Here is a 16,567-nt window from a genome sequence, read left to right on the forward strand (position 1 = left end):
CTCATGCCTCAAGAGTCATATACTCAGCAAGATTGTCTTTTGGTTTTCCTTATTATTTCTTCACTGTGTAATAATATCCCTTGACTTTTTCTATTGTGCAGTATAAGAATTTTAATAACAAAGGTGTGCATAGAAGCTTATGCATAGATTCCCTCAGGCAAGCTATTTTAAACTTTTTCACATTCATCAGATGTTTAAAGTAACTACAGTGTCCCTGTATTAAGGAAAATGGTTCACAAAGGTGAGAAAATGAAATGTAGGCTATCAGAAGATTAGATGTGAGGAAAAAGATGCTCTTAATTAGAAGCAATCCATTTCAGTTATAAAACATTAGAATTTGTTAACATTTTTATGAGGAGAAAGTGAATGTGTGGGGGTCAGGCTTGAAATTGCTGTTCGTGTCTGAAAATGTCTCTATTTTTTACTTTGAAAATTTGTTTCATACATAATACTTTAGTACTCTGTCGTTCTTCATTGTCCTGCACTTTCAGCAAAACCTTAAATTATGTCTGGAATTGAAGAAGGGCAAGAGGTAAAGGACACAAACTCTCTCATCCATTTGCTTCACTGGATTGTATCAATTTGTGCTGGTTAGAAGGTGAACCAGCAGGGGAAATGAACTCACCACGAGAGAGATTATAAGTCAGAGCTAAAATTTAATAATAATATTACAATAACAACACTGATACACAAGGGAAATTGCTTTCAACTCACAATACCCCAGCAGTATAACCCAGTGTCCTGGGGCACAAACCCAAGGGGGTTTGTTTGCCCTTGTGCTGAGACCCCTGTGGCTCCCCCAAGTCCAGAGCAAAAGGAAAAGAAAAACCTGTTGGTGCAGGCGAGGGCTGTGGTCTGGGCGAGAGCGGTGATCTCCTGCTGTCGAGGTCCTGCTGCTGCTCTGGATCCGACGAGAAGGTCCTGAGGTCTTCTTACCCACCACTTATGTACCCTCAGGGAGTACTCAGTCCCTCCCCCTGGGCGGGGACTCACACAATGGGTGATTAACTCTGGGAGCCAGGGGTTGTTGAGCTGTTGATGGCCCATTAGCAGCTCCGCCCCCCTCAGGCTGGGTGTGAAGTGATAATGGCTCCCTGGGCAGCTGCTGCTAATGGCCCATTGTCCTTGGGGAATGAATAGAGGGGGTGGAATACACAGGTTTGATCACCACCACACAGGGTTAGCTGGTCCCTCCAGCTGAACTAGGACATTATCCACCCCTTATTCCACTCCATCTAGTCATTCCCAAATTAACCCCCTTTTTACCTATACATATATATACACATGTATACAATGAAACATTACAAACTCTTCTCGCTCAAAATTAGGTCCCCTTGTGGTACACAACGTGTTTCTCCATCTTTTTGCATTACCCACCAAGTGCAACCAGGTCCTTGAGCAAAGACAATCCCTCGGATGGGTTTGCCTTTGTTTGAGGTGGGACTAACCCAAACAGTCTTTCCTAACATACCTCTCATATGGACCACAGGGACTTTATCTCCATCTACAGTATTCAAGAGTTCTGATTGGGCAGGGCCAGCTCGATTGATGGAGCCCCGGGTGTTGACCAACCAGGTGGCCTTTGCCAAATGCAGCTCCCAGTGTTTGAAAGTTCCCCCACCCAACGCCTTCAAGGTTGTTTTCAGCAGTCCATTACATCGCTCAACTTTCCCGGCAGCTGGAGCATGGTAGGGGATATGATACACCCACTCAATGCCGTGCTCTCTGGCCCAGGTGTCTATAAGGCTGTTCTTGAAGTGGGTGCCGTTGTCAGACTCTATTCTTTCTGGTGTGCCGTGTCTCCACAGGACTTGTTTCTCAAGGCCCAGGATGGTATTCCGGGCAGTGGCGTGAGATACGGGGTATGTCTCCAGCCATCCAGTGGTTGCCTCTACCATGGTCAGCACGTAGCGCTTGCCTTGGCGTGTTTGGGGAAGTGTGATGTAGTCAACTTGCCAGGCTTCCCCATACCTGTATTTCGACCACCGTCCACCATACCATAGAGGCTTCACCCGCTTGGCCTGCTTGATGGCAGCACATGTGTCACAGTCATGGATAACCTGTGAGACACTGTCCATGGTTAGATCCACCCCTCGGTCACGAGCCCATCTGTATGTTGCATCTCTGCCTTGATGACCAGAAGCATCATGGGCCCATCGGGCTAGAAACAATTCACCTTTATGCTGCCAATCCAGATCTACCTGAGAGACTTCAATCCTGGCAGCTCGATCCACCTGCTCGTTGTTACGATGCTCCTCATTAGCCCGGCTCTTGGGTACATGAGCATCTACGTGACGGACCTTCACACTCAGCTTCTCTACCCGGGCAGCGATGTCCTGCCACATCTCAGCCGCCCAGATGGGTTTCCCTTTGCGCTGCCAGCCGGCCTTTCTCCAGCGCTCCAGCCATCCCCACAGAGCATTGGCCACCATCCACGAGTCAGTGTAAAGGTAGAGTCTTGGCCACTTCTCTCGTTCGGCGATATCCAAAGCCAGCTGAACAGCTTTCAGCTCTGCGACCTGACTTGATCCACCTTGTCCTTCAGTTGCTTCTGCAACTCGACGTGTAGGACTCCATACAGCTGCTTTCCATTTCCGGCTTGTCCCTACAATGCGGCAGGAGCCATCTGTGAAGAGAGCATATCGCTTCTCCTCTTCTGGTAGCTGGTTATATGGTGGGGCCTCCTCAGCTCGTGTCACCTGCTCCTCTTCTTCTTCAGAGGACAATCCGAAACTCTCACCTTCCGGCCAGTTGGTGATGATTTCCAAAATCCCAGGGCGATTAGGATTCCCTATCCGGGTTCGCTGCGTGATCAGAGCGATCCACTTACTCCATGTGGCATCAGTGGCGTGATGGGTAGAAGGAGCTTTTCCTTTGAACATCCAGCCCAACACTGGTAGTCGGGGTGCCAGGATGAGCTGTGCCTCAGTGCCAATCACTTCTGAGGCAGCTCGAACTCCTTCATACGCTGCCAGGATCTCTTTCTCAGTTGGGGTGTAGCTGGCCTCAGATCCTTTGTATCCCCGACTCCAGAATCCCAGCGGTCGTCCTCGAGTCTCCCCAGGTACTTTCTGCCAGAGGCTCCAGGATGGGCCATTCTCCCCGGCTGCAGTGTAGAGCACATTCTTCACATCCTGTCCTGTCCTGACTGGCCCAAGGGCTACTGCATGGGTAATCTCCTGTTTAATCTGCTCAAAGGCTTGTTGTTGTTCAGGGCCCCACTGGAAATCATTTTTCTTCCGTGTCACAAGGTAGAGAGGGCTTACAATCTGACTGTACTCAGGGATATGCATCCTCCAAAAGCCCACGGCGCCTAGGAAAGCCTGAGTTTCCTTCTTGCTGGTCGGTGGGGACATAGCTGCTATTTTGTTGATCACCTCTGTTGGAATCTGACGACGCCCGTCTTGCCACTTCACTCCTAGGAACTGAATTTCCTGAGCAGGTCCCTTGACCTTACTTCGTTTAATGGCAAAACCAGCTCTTAGGAGAATCTGGATTATCTTCTTTCCTTTCTCATAAACCTCCCCTGCTGTGTTCCCCCATACAATGATGTCATCGATGTACTGTAGATGTTCTGGGGCCTCACCCTTTTCCAATGCAGTCTGGATCAGTCCATGGCAAATGGTGGGACTGTGTTTCCACCCCTGGGGCAGTCGATTCCAGGTGTACTGCACCCCCTTCCAGGTGAAAGCAAACTGCGGCCTGCACTCTGCTGCCAACGGAATGGAGAAAAAGGCATTGGCAATGTCGATGGTGGCATACCACTTGGCTGCCTTGGACTCCAGCTCATACTGAAGCTCCAGCATGTCCGGCACAGCGGCACTCAGGGGGGGTGTGACCTCATTGAGACCACGGTAATCCACCGTCAGCCTCCACTCTCCACTGGACTTTCGTACTGGCCATATGGGGCTATTAAAGGGTGAGTGAGTCTTGCTGACCACCCCTTGGCTCTCCAGCTCACGAATCATCTTGTGTATGGGGGTCACAGAGTCTCGGTCAGTGCGGTATTGCCGACGGTGCACTGTGGCTGTGGCCAGCGGTACCAATTGTTCTTCAACTTTCAGCAGTCCTACAGCAGAAGGGTCCTCTGAGAGGCCAGGCAAGGTGCTCAGCTGTCTGATTTCCTCTGTCTCCACAGCAGCTATGCCAAAGGCCCAACGCAGTCCCTTTGGGTCTTTGAAATATCCATTCCTCAGGTAGTCTATGCCAAGGATACATGGGGCTTCTGGACCAGTCACAATGGGGTGTCTATGCCATTCCTTGCCAGTCAAGCTGACTTCAGCTTCCAGTACAGTCAGCTGTTGGGATCCCCCTGTTACCCCAGAAATAGAGATGGATTCTGCCCCGACGTATCCTGATGGCATCAACGTGCATTGTGCGCCAGTGTCCACTAAAGCTTTGTATTTCTGTGGGTCTGATGAGCCAGGCCACCGAATCCACACAGTCCAATAAACCCGATTGTCCCTCTCCTCTACCTGGCTAGAGGCAGGGCCCCCCTAGTTCTGGTCATGGTATTCACTGCGCTCTCCCTGTGAATATGACCGGGAGGTTCCTTCAAGAGGATCGGGCATAACATCATCATTCCTATACTGTCTGGAGCCTTGCCCACGAGAGACCGGAGCAGCCTTCAACCTTAAAGAATTCCCTGTGTTAGTTGTGCCTCTTTGCAATTCACGTACCCGAGCTGCTAAGGAAGAGGTGGGTTTCCCATCCCACTTCCTCATATCTTCTCCATGCTCATGGAGGTAAAACCACAGATTGCCGCGTGGAGTGTACCCTTTCTCCTTAGCTGGAAGACGCCTGCTTCTGATGGCGGAGACTCTTGTTTGTTCTGGAGAGATATGGAAGAGTCCTTCCTTAATCTTCTCTTCCAGTTCAGCCAGTTTTGTTTCCACAGCTGAGACATGGGCTCGTAATGGAGCAGTGACAGTGTCTTCATAAATCCTGAGTTTGCTGACCAGTGCACCCACCTTGTCTTCTCCCTCTCTCCACTGCAATGTTGCAAGGTAGCGAGAATACATTTCTGGCCCAAGTCGTGCAAATTTTAACCACATCTGGGATGTGCACTGGACACCATCTGGACTTTTAGGGAATCTCTCATCCTCTGAAAAGATTATCTCCAGTACGGCTAATTCCCTTAAGCACCGGATACCTTGTTCCATCGTGTTCCACTGTCCTTGCTGTACGTGGAGGTCCTCCTTACAAAGATATCTCTCCCTCACGCTTGACAACAGTCGCCGCCAGAGGCTGAGAGTTTCCTGTCTCTTTCCAATGCCCTGATCAATGACAACATCTCGAGACAGGGATCCCAGCTGCCTTGCCTCACTCCCATCTAGAATTGTATCATTGGCTGCAGCATCCCAGATTCGAAGTAGCCAGGTCAAGATGGACTCGTTTGCCTGTCGTGTGAACTCTCTCCGGAGCTCACGCAGCTCTCCCAGGGATAGGGACCGGGTGATTATTTCTGGCTCCATTTCTTCTGCTTGAGATGAAGGTCCTGACTCTTCCTCGTCATGCACTATACGAACTGATTTGGTCTTTGATTTTCTTTTCTGGACAGGGGCAACTGCTATCGGTTTCTGTTGTCCTTCTGGCTCCTCCATGGTTTGTGTGGACATGGTGCTGGTTGATGTATCTCTCTTCCTCTCTGGCTCAGTCATGGTCTGGGTGGACATGGCGCTAGTTGATGTATCTCTCTTCCTCTCTGGCTCAGTCATGGTCTGGGTGGACATGGCGCTAGTTGATGTATCTCTCTTCCTCTCTGGCTCAGTCATGGTCTGGGTGGACATGGCGCTAGTTGATGTATCTCTCTTCCTCTCTGGCTCAGTCATGGTCTGGGTGGACATGGCGCCTGTGGATTTGCTCCTTTTCTCCTCCTCCTGATGATGCTGTACCACACCAAGCAGTGTGCGGTAGGCAGTGGCCAGGGCCCAGCAGGTTGCTGTGAGCTGCACATCTCTGGGACTACCAGAGCATCTTCCTTTCACATAGCTTAGCATTTTGGCAGGGTCCTGCAGTTGTTCCGGGGTGAATTTCCAGATCATTTGAGGAGAGAAGGTCTCCAAATACTGGCCCATATCTTCCCACTTCCCGTGCCACTCAACATCATCCACTCCCAGGGCAGGCCTCCAGCAAGTCTCCTTAGAGAGCCCAGTTCTGACCCTAAACATGGTGTATACAGTACAGAGGAGACAAAGCAACACTAACAGCAGGATTATGCTGTCCCTAACATCAAAAGGAAGCTCAATATTTTCAATGATTGTTGTAGCAGAGGTGAAAAGGTGGAAGTAACCATCTCCGCCTGTTTTCCCCACAGTCTGGGTGCTATTTTTAATGAGACCCCAGAGGTAACAACCCAAACCAGGACAGGCAGACCAGACTGAATATACATTCACAATGAAATTCATTGCTTCTGATGTTATGACAACATAAACATAGTATATTAATAAAGCAATTTTGATCCTTCTCCCTGGTATTAAAGAGAGCATCAAAACAGGCACATGGTTCCCCATGTGTCGAAATATGAACAGGCCCAGATACACCATCCACATGAATACATCAAGCAACATGGTAGTCAGGGAGTTTCTGTACCCAAATACACAAAATGAAATTGTAGTTCTGACTTCTCTCTCGTGCCCCACGTTGGGCGCCAAAAGATGTGCTGGTTAGAAGGTGAACCAGCAGGGGAAATGAACTCACCACGAGAGAGATTATAAGTCAGAGCTAAAATTTAATAATAATATTACAATAACAACACTGATACACAAGGGAAATTGCTTTCAACTCACAATACCCCAGCAGTATAACCCAGTGTCCTGGGGCACAAACCCAAGGGGGTTTGTTTGCCCTTGTGCTGAGACCCCTGTGGCTCCCCCAAGTCCAGAGCAAAAGGAAAAGAAAAACCTGTTGGTGCAGGCGAGGGCTGTGGTCTGGGCGAGAGCGGTGATCTCCTGCTGTCGAGGTCCTGCTGCTGCTCTGGATCCGACGAGAAGGTCCTGAGGTCTTCTTACCCACCACTTATGTACCCTCAGGGAGCACTCAGTCCCTCCCCCTGGGCGGGGACTCACACAATGGGTGATTAACTCTGGGAGCCAGGGGTTGTTGAGCTGTTGATGGCCCATTAGCAGCTCCGCCCCCCTCAGGCTGGGTGTGAAGTGATAATGGCTCCCTGGGCAGCTGCTGCTAATGGCCCATTGTCCTTGGGGAATGAATAGAGGGGGTGGAATACACAGGTTTGATCACCACCACACAGGGTTAGCTGGTCCCTCCAGCTGAACTAGGACACAATTCAAAACAAAGTCAAATGTCTACATAACAGTTTTGCAGCTGCTCATTTTTGTAAGACATCTAACCATTACCATCTGACCTCATCACTACAAAATCCTGTTTGACCCCCATCTCATGACTTAAATCTTCATGGCTACTTCCAAATGTAAGCACTCACTGCCAGTGTCAAAGGGCTGTGACAGTGCAAGCTGAGAATTCAGAATCTCATTTCACATTTGTCAAAAGTTCTGTTTTAAGAATATTTATGTGTTAAGTTTGTTAGATTTATTCAGAATTTGTTCACTTCATTTATTTTGCTATATCTGCCCTAGAATACCTATTTTCCTGTTTCCAGTATCGCAGTCCTGCTTAGAATTTAATCTTTGCTACAGAATGTGTGAAGTCTGTAAGCAGCCATCATTAAATAGCATGCACTTTTAGATGTCTCCAGACTATGGTGTTCACAGCATGTAAGCTATTAGTAGAAAGACTGTTCTCAGCTAGATGACTTTAAAAGTGGCAGATCTTTGGGGTTTTAAAATCAAAATCAGAAATCTAGTCATTTCAATGTTAGGTTTCTTGTTTGTTTCAGTTTACTTTTTACCTTGAAAAAACCCCAATTTCTTTTGCTCATTCATTCTGGGTACTTAAATTCAGTTCATAATGGTAAAAATGAAATATTCTTTACCATTTTATTTAAAGGGAGGTGGTGGAAATGCCTGTACATTCTGCCCAACATGTCCAACAGCCCCACACAAGCTGGGAATATGTTTGTTAAACTTTCCCTTTTAGAAAATTGGCAAAGCTGCACCTACTTATTTATACACCTTGTTTATGCAGCCATATCTCATCCTCAGACTCAGGCCTGACTGGGGCCTGATTTGAGGGAGTTGCCCAACTCTTTCAGTTCTGATTCTTTACATGTGTAGGCAAAGAATTTTTTTTTAATTGAAAAATGCAAACCTTGATCAGCTGCAGAAAAGAGTAGATAAAAGTGAGTAGTTCAGGAAATTTGAAGAAATGCTGTGTTTTAAATGGCCTCCTTAGAAAGCTGGTAAGAAATAGAAGGTGGAACATTTAAAAGTTTATGCTTAACTATTAAATATCCTGTACAGCAATAGCTCTTAACAGTCTTGAAAAATCCAGTGTAAATCCTGCTTTGAAGAGGTTATATTAACCTGCTGACTAAATAGGTGCTTCCCTCAGGAGATTGCATCAATAAGTGTCTGATATTCTCTTGCCCTCCCCTGTGCACCTTGGAGGGCAGGCAACCTTCAGTAACCCTCAGAAAGCCTGGCCTTTTAAAGATCTTCACCTGTGTATCTGACCTTGGCTGTGTAGAGATATCTATCAAGAGACAGAGCCGTTGTTATTTAGGAAACCACCTGAAACTTCAGGCAACTATGAACCTTGGATGTTTCTGCAGGAGGTCATATTTAAGGAAATGTTAGGGGAAAACAGCTGCAATGCACGGATTGTTATAGTGCTTTGTTCTGTCTTCCTTCTGACCTTTGGGTTTCTCACTGTGCTCATAAAAGCCTAGCTTTATGTCTTGCTAAGGAAATGTGTTCCTAGTTCTGACAAGCCTGTCTGGTGTTGGGGGAGCAGAAGCAGCTTTGTGAAGGTGGCAGCATGTTCTGAACCTGAGCAGTGCGTGCAGGTGGTCTGAAGAGACGTGCCTGAGTGGATGTGGCAGTGGGCTATGGATGGGGCTGGCTCGGTGCTTCCTGCCTGGCCAGGGTTGGTGCTGCTGCTGCTGGGAACTGAGTGTGAGGAAGTAACCTATCCTTACATGAGAAAACAGAAGTAACAGAAACCATGTACTTCCCTTGAATTTATTCTGTGTTTAGTTAGAACTTCCATTCAAAATTGGCTTGCTTTTCTTCTTCCCTTGCCATTCCCTTGCTCCTTTAACCCCCTCCTCCAGCTGTTTGGATGTGGTATATTTTATTAAGGAACCAAGCTATTCTTCTGGTGGATATGAGTATTCAAGTTTGTGAACACTGAGGCTCGTAGCTCATGTAGTTAGTGAAATAATGTCACAAAGCATAGAAAAAATATTTACCTTTTAAATTTTATCCTATGTATTGTCATTATTCCTGTATCATTGACAATGCACACGTCAGTAAAGAATCTTGAGACTATGTCTGTTGGCCCAAATATAGTGTTGCAGTTGTTTTGTCACTGAAGACTTTAATTGAAGTTCCTCCTCAGTTTTGTACTCCCACCCAAGCCCAAGATAAGCAAAACTCTGGGGGTTTAGTTCTAGAGTAGCAGCAGCACAATCTCATCTCTAGCAATTTGGAAAGAGATAAATAACAGAGAGAGACTATGGATTAGTTAGGAAACTATGGAGATTAAGGATGTCAAATAGTAAATGAGGGATACAGGTTTATTGGGCATAATATAAATTATATTTAATACAACATTAATAACAGAAAATATAGTCATTTCATGGAACAAAGACAGATCCCTTTTCTTATCAGATCTGTCTGTAAGTACTTTTGCTGTAGTAGCCATTGTTCAATAACTCAGCATTTACAATTTTCCATGACATTAACTTGCCTTCTGGATCCACTGATGGACACACCAGATACAGTTTGGCCAATCTATACTTGTTCCACCACTCAGATCCTTCCTTCAGAACCAGACAATTCAAAATACGTCAGAAACAGATAAAAATGAATTTAAACATCTAGGCTGAGCTGTATCCTATCCATGTACCACTAAGGATTTTTACTGAGTTAAGATTCGTGATTTAACATTTTCCTCCCACTTTATCCTGTAATTCTGTCCTACATCTTTTATCACTGCACAGTGCAGGTAGAAGGTTTCCTGCTTATAATGAATAATTTAATTAACACATGATGTTCTTCTGTGTTAAATGCATGTTTGGGTGATATGAATTGAACTCTGAGTTAGAAAAGGTTTATGAATATGAGTGGTTTCCTTCTCTGTGAGTGAAAAATAATAAACAGAAAGAAAAAGAAATATTATAATTGAAGACTGGCTGGTCAGTTCCCAGATAGGAACATTGTGGTTACCCTGCAATGTTCCTATCTGGGAATTATGGCTCTGTTGGATAAATGCTGCTGGACACAAATGCAAAGTCTTGTCTAAAACCTATAATCCCCACTTGTAGGATTTAAAACAAAATTTATTTTCTATCTTACTCTCAGTGGAACTTCACTTGGAGGTCCTTGAAGGCTACTTCTTAAGGGATTACAGAAATTAAGGAGAGTATGTTTATTACGAATAAATGTAAATACATGATGTAAAATTATTGCAAATAAAATATGCATTCATGAGAGTGTTCAGTTCAATTGGAAGAGGTTTATAGAGACATGAATCAAAGAAGATAGTATACATTAATTTATTTAGATCATGGATAGCAAAGAAATAAAAGTAAGAAAGATGGGACAAAGTTGTGGCTGCAGTGCCAAGAGATGCAGATAACTTATCATATTTGGTTGCCAGGCTTATTCATATGAGGCATTAATGGTTAGTTTTCATTATGGAGAGTATTTATTCTGTGTCACTTTGAAAAGTGAAAATCATGATTCTGGATTGAAATTCTACCTTTCAGCTAAACAACAATTATAAATGCAGGAGATCTAGATATAAAATTTGAATTCTTATCATGACAGGATGATTTATGAGGCAGTGTGAAATTATTTTTTCCTGTCTACTGTGTCCCTTTGCTTCTGCCTCTGTATAAGCCTGAAAGTTCTGCCTGTTCCTATGCTGGAATAGTTTCCCCCATATCACATATGTGATGCTTGACTGTGATTGTCAAGTTGCTCAGGACTTCATGCTTCTAAAACTTAACAAAAAAGCATTGATGAGCTCAAGAGTCCATAGACAATGTCAGAGAATTCACTTTCCAGATTGTCCTATTCCAGGCAGGATTTGAGAGGCTGCACTAGATAATGAAGTCTCCACACAAACAGAAAACACTCTGACTAGGCAGGCTGGCAATCAGCCATGTTATTAAAAAGCAGCTGCAGGAAAAGTTTTCCATTTTTTTTCTTGTTCTACAAAGGAATTGATGCTCTTCTTGCACACCGTATATGATGTATACTGAGCAAGAGAAACATAAAAATAGTGCTAGGAATTCTGTACAGCTTGAGCAGCCAAAGCAGGGAGCCAAACTACCCTGCAGCCTAGGACTGGTATAACTAACAATGATGGGAATATCTTGCAAAAATGGGCAAAATCAGGGTTGCATCATTGTCAAATTCTGTCTGAATTGTTGCAGTTGCATACCTCTAATGGAATCTGTAAATATGTAGGTATAGGAAGCCATATCTGCTTCCTCTGTCCTGAGCGATTTCCTTTGGGGTAACCTCAGTCTTGCAGCCCCTGAGTGGGTGTGCAAGGAATCCAAGGTCTCCTTGGATTTGTGGTTCATGACCTCACACAAGGCACCATAGAAAGGTCACCTTTTTTTTTTTTGAGCTGGAGGTACCTTATTAATAAAAGCAAGTCAAAAAACATGGGTTCATTGGATGTTTGGTCTCAGGACATAGTGTAAATCTATAGGGGAGGAGGGGAGGTTTCATTAAGAGCTGGCAGTACCTTCACTTGGAGCCGCAATATCAAACCTCTTCCAAGTTAAACAAAGTGCTGCTGGTAATATTGTACTTATTTTTTTTTACACAACTATACTGTTGAAAGGTAATTGAAACCTGTTATATTATCTAATAATTATCAAGAAAGAAATATTCTGTTTCAGTGAACTACAACTCCTATTGGTTGGTTGAAACCTTTATAACCAATTTATAAATTCACTTCTTTGTGTCTGTTCTCTTTATTTTTGCAGTGAAGTAAAATCCAAAACATTAAATTATGGTCTGTACTTTGTTTTCACTTAATTCTTACACTTTCTATCATGAAAATAAATGCATTTTATGGATTTTTTTTTCTGCTGTAACCTTCCATAACCTTACAAGTGACACAAATATCTGCCATTTGGGTTTTTATCTTGTTCATTTTGCAAATCTCAAAGCCTGTAAGTACTGTGATGAAGATGCCCCTGGCAATGGCAGTTTTTCCATGGGTTGTATACAGTTGCACAGTGTTGCAGGAGCATGCCACGTTTTTCGTGCCCAGGAATTATGAGGCAGTGAGCAGAACACCCAGCAAAACATCTGCCTGGATTCCGGAAATATCATGGCAGTGCCTGGCTCAGCTGAGCACATTGCCGGAGCACTGCCACCACCTGCTCTCCCCGCGCCCAAGGGGCCTGAGCTCAGGCTGGTGTCTCCCAACGTCACCTAGACTTCAGCTCCACGCATCTTTGCCAGGAACCTGCTTTCCTGTCGACAGGCAGTGTTGGAAGAACCAACAATTCATGCATTTTTATGAACTTCTTAGCACTCTGACTTGCAGCAAGTGCCAGCATGTACTGTACTTGGTTAAAAATTGCTCCATATACCCCATTTTTAATTTCAAAATATTCCTGATGTTGCCTTTCTTCTGGATTTTTTTCATTCCGTAATGACTATCTCCTTTGTTTTCTATCCACAGGCTGGTTTACAGACCTACTGCTTCCTAGTGTTTGCTGGCATCTGCTTCGCGGGAGCGACCTACCTGTTTTTTGTCCTGCCTGAAACAAAAAATAAGACATTTCATGAGATCAGCCAGGCATTTGCCAAAAGGAACAAAGTAACTTTAGAAATGCAAGAAATGAACCACTACCCAGGGGAAAGGAAATCAAGTGCAGAACAAGAATCAGAATTCACATCTTCAGTGGACAATGGGGAAACCAAAAAAGGGATTGTGTAAAATCAGGAAGTTTTGTCAGGGGATGGGGGGAAACATGCTCTTTTCATTTATAGCAGTGCACAACTTGTATTTTTGATGTGGCATCATGAACTGCTTCCCCCTTGAATATGGTTAAAGTGAATAAGGATGAATTCATTATCATCTGGGGTGATGGTTGAAGCAATGAGAGGTGGGAGTAGCGGCAACTGATTAAATAAATAAGAGACAGTTTTCTTGGCAGCTCTGAAAGAGGTGCTGTGATGAGTGGGATGGGAAACATGGACTTGGAGAAGTGAAGTGGCAGTGGGGAGCACGAGTTGTGAGTAGCAACTGGCTGAGCACCCCTGTGTGTTCATGGAGAGGTGTGTGTGCCATCGCCAGGCGGAAGGGGGAGGCAGCAGGGGAAAGGGAAGCGATCCCAGAGGGGATCTGCTAAGAATTGATGCAAGTGAAACTGAAACAGTGCCAGCATGTATTTCTCCACATTTCCCAAGACAACATTCAAGTTGTACACGAGAATTGAGAATTTGAAAGAAGACTCACAATGCTTCCCTGACCTCCCATTCCTTTTCCAACTATTTTCACCTTCAGTTGCATTTTCTGAACATCTTCCACCTTCCCACTGAGAGGCAGCTCTGGGTCTGGATGAGTTTCCATGTCTCTCTTGCAAATCCTGATCAACGAGTAATAGAGTTGCCTCTAGTTTCTGGGTTTGTTGGCACTGTATTTCTCTGAAGATACATATTTATATCATTATATTTGTTAAGAATAGACTTAGAAGCCTTACTAGAAAAGAATTCTGATGGTATGTTTAGGGCATAGTACTAAAACAAAAAATCAAACATGAAGTGTTCTGAGAGTTGGGGTTTTTTTATTGTTTTGTTTGTTTACTTGGGGTTTTTGCTTTTCTTTTCAAATTCCTTTTAAAACAAGTCTTAGGAGACAAAATTTCTCTGAGACCTGATAACTGTTAGTTCTTAACACTCAGATCTGTCCAAAGGAATTTGGGTGCCTATTACCTCCTTAAACACTACTGGACATTTAGATTCTGAAGCTCCAGGTCTAGTTCACATTGATAAAGCTAAGCTGTTTAATGCACTGTAAAACTGCCTAATTTTGTGACAGAAAAACTCAGCAGGCTCTCACTAGTTAGCTGAACCATTCAGGGGACTTTTTTTAATGAACATCATCTTTACAATTTGTAATTTTGATAATATTTTTTTTCCTGATCCTTCTAAGTACCTGGATGCTGAGGGGTAGTAAGCACTTTTAAATTAAATAGCTGTTTTATATGAAAAGTCAGTAAGCCTTAGAGCTGCTCTCAGATAGGAATAAGACATAAAAAGAAAGTGCAGCATGTAAGCAGAGACAACTTCTTCCACAAGTTATATTTCCCAATTCAGAAATTTATACATTTGAAGCATTTTTGTGGGAAAATTTGTATATGTATTCATGTATGAATATATATATATATTCCTAGTATATATTCCTAGTATCAATATATATTAATATTAATGGCTTAATATTAGTGGCTCTAAGGTGAAAGAAAGTTGATAGAGATTGGATATTAGGAAGAAATTCTTTACTGTGACGGTTGTGAGGCACTGCAACAGGTTGTTGTGGATGCCGTGTCCCTGGAAGTATCCAAGGCCAGGCTGGATGGGGCTTTAAACAACCTGATCTGGTGGAAAGTATCCTTGCCCATGGTAAAGGGTTGGAATGAGAGGATCTTTAAGGTGCCTTCCAACCCAGGCCATTCTGTAATTCTGTGATTTATACTCTTATGAATATATATATACACACCCACACACAATGGAGACTTATTTTTCAATATCTGGGGTTTTTTCATATTTCCCTAAATGATAAGTTGGTTTTTGGGTTTTTTCTACACTGTAAATTACATTTAAATTAAAATCAGAGATCTTGATGTTCAGCTGTTACTAGTAAATTATGTATATAGTTTCATACTGTGATTTATTTGTATGTGGCATATTCACTGCGCATATTATAAGCTGACCTAATAGGTAATGGACAAAAAATTGATGTGTGCCTTTATGCCAGAATTTATGGGTTTTTACTGGGATAGAGGTATAGCAGTAAGAAAGTGAAAATATATATGAGAAAGAGAATTAAGAATGAGAAAAGCAAAATTGAGATGGTCCTACTGCTAAGAAAGTGAATCAGGATTATACCACCTGATAATCATAAATAGAAGCTAATCAAATACTGTGGAGAAAACTGAAGAAAAATGGTTTTTAATAGCCACTTATAAAATCATATATGTAGCAAAGGAAAATATTATCTTTCAGTGCCTCTAGTTCCCTGTTCCATGTGTTACTTGAGGCTTGCTAAGTGAATGGCTATGTGAAAAATGAGTGTGAATGTCAGCCTTCCAGATAATTTCAGGAAGAAATTCTTGCTTTTCTGCCTGTAGGGTGAGATTGGCAAAATCAGACCCTCTCATTCAGATTGAGAATTACCTTACATTGCACTAAGGGCTACTGACACGATATGATGTGATCTGGTTTGATTCAAGGTGAAAAGATTGGAACATGTTATTATCAGAATTAGAAGAATTTAGTACTTAATGCTGTTCATTAATTACATTATTGACCTTGTTGAAAATGCTGCCATTGGATAACTTCAATGATGACCTGATACAGCAGTTTTATGGGACTTCTGCAACAAAATAAAATCATCTTACAGTTGTTTACAGTTGCATTTGGAGCCCAGCTCTGGATGAGTGGGTAGAGATGGCTCAAAGAATTTCCTATTACAGCTCAGGGGGCTTGAACAGCATTAACAACAAGGGGTCATGTTTTTGCTTCTGCAATCCCATTTGCCCATCTCTTTCCCTACCTGAAATAGGCACACACTTCTGTGTAGCTGCAAAGAAAGTTGCTACAGATTGAGTGTGCTGTGGGACAGTGGTCCCACATCACACCATGGTTTGTTGCCACCCCTGGTACAAATTAAAAGCAATTGCAGTCTCCAGACAAAGCTGGTGCTTTGCTGACTGGCCAGAGTGGGTGGCTGCAGTGTTCTCTGCCTTAGGCTGTGGAAGTTTCAGATGTGCCAGTACTTCATTAACTTTCTCATCTCTGACCCTAATGGAGTTTCATTGTTATGCTGCTGTAGTTTCTCCAGCAACAAGAGGACAAAATGGAAAATATCAGGGGTTTATCTTTTGATTTTTCTTGTTGAATGTAACAAATTGTCTCTAGCCTGTGTGTTTGTCAGCGAGTGTTTTGCAGTGCCGCATTCTCTTTTCCTGTCTGTGATATTGGGGTGAGGCACTGCAAGATGGTGCTTGTATGAGTGCCAGAAGTGTGAATGATCAGACATATCCATGCACAGTGATTGCAAAATAAATCTTTGGAGTGAAAGTAAAATGATGTAGATCTTGTTCTGGGTAAACCTGAACCCCTATAGCTGCACATATTTTGATTCCCTGGGGTTTTGTATGTCCCAATACAAGACTGCTCAGTCCTATGTCTGGACAACCCAAGTCATTGGGTACTCCAGAGCTGGGTGG

The 16,567-nt window shown here is 43.7% G+C and overlaps 1 protein-coding gene across 2 annotated transcripts in view; it reads left to right on the top strand.

Annotated features, from left to right (window-relative positions):
- Nucleotides 1–15,751, top strand: part of SLC2A9 (solute carrier family 2 member 9) — a 122,347-nt gene extending 106,596 nt beyond the window's left edge. For both annotated transcript variants that reach the window (XM_071556795.1, XM_071556794.1), the window contains one exon: nt 12,796–15,751. In XM_071556795.1, the coding sequence (XP_071412896.1) occupies nt 12,796–13,053 (258 nt within the window). In that variant the 3' untranslated portion in view covers nt 13,054–15,751. The remainder of the gene's footprint in view (nt 1–12,795) is intronic.
- The last annotated feature ends 816 nt before the right edge of the window (nt 15,752–16,567 follow it).

Source organism: Pithys albifrons, chromosome 5 (assembly GCF_047495875.1).
Source record: "Pithys albifrons albifrons isolate INPA30051 chromosome 5, PitAlb_v1, whole genome shotgun sequence".
NCBI classification, from domain to species: Eukaryota; Metazoa; Chordata; class Aves; order Passeriformes; family Thamnophilidae; genus Pithys; species Pithys albifrons.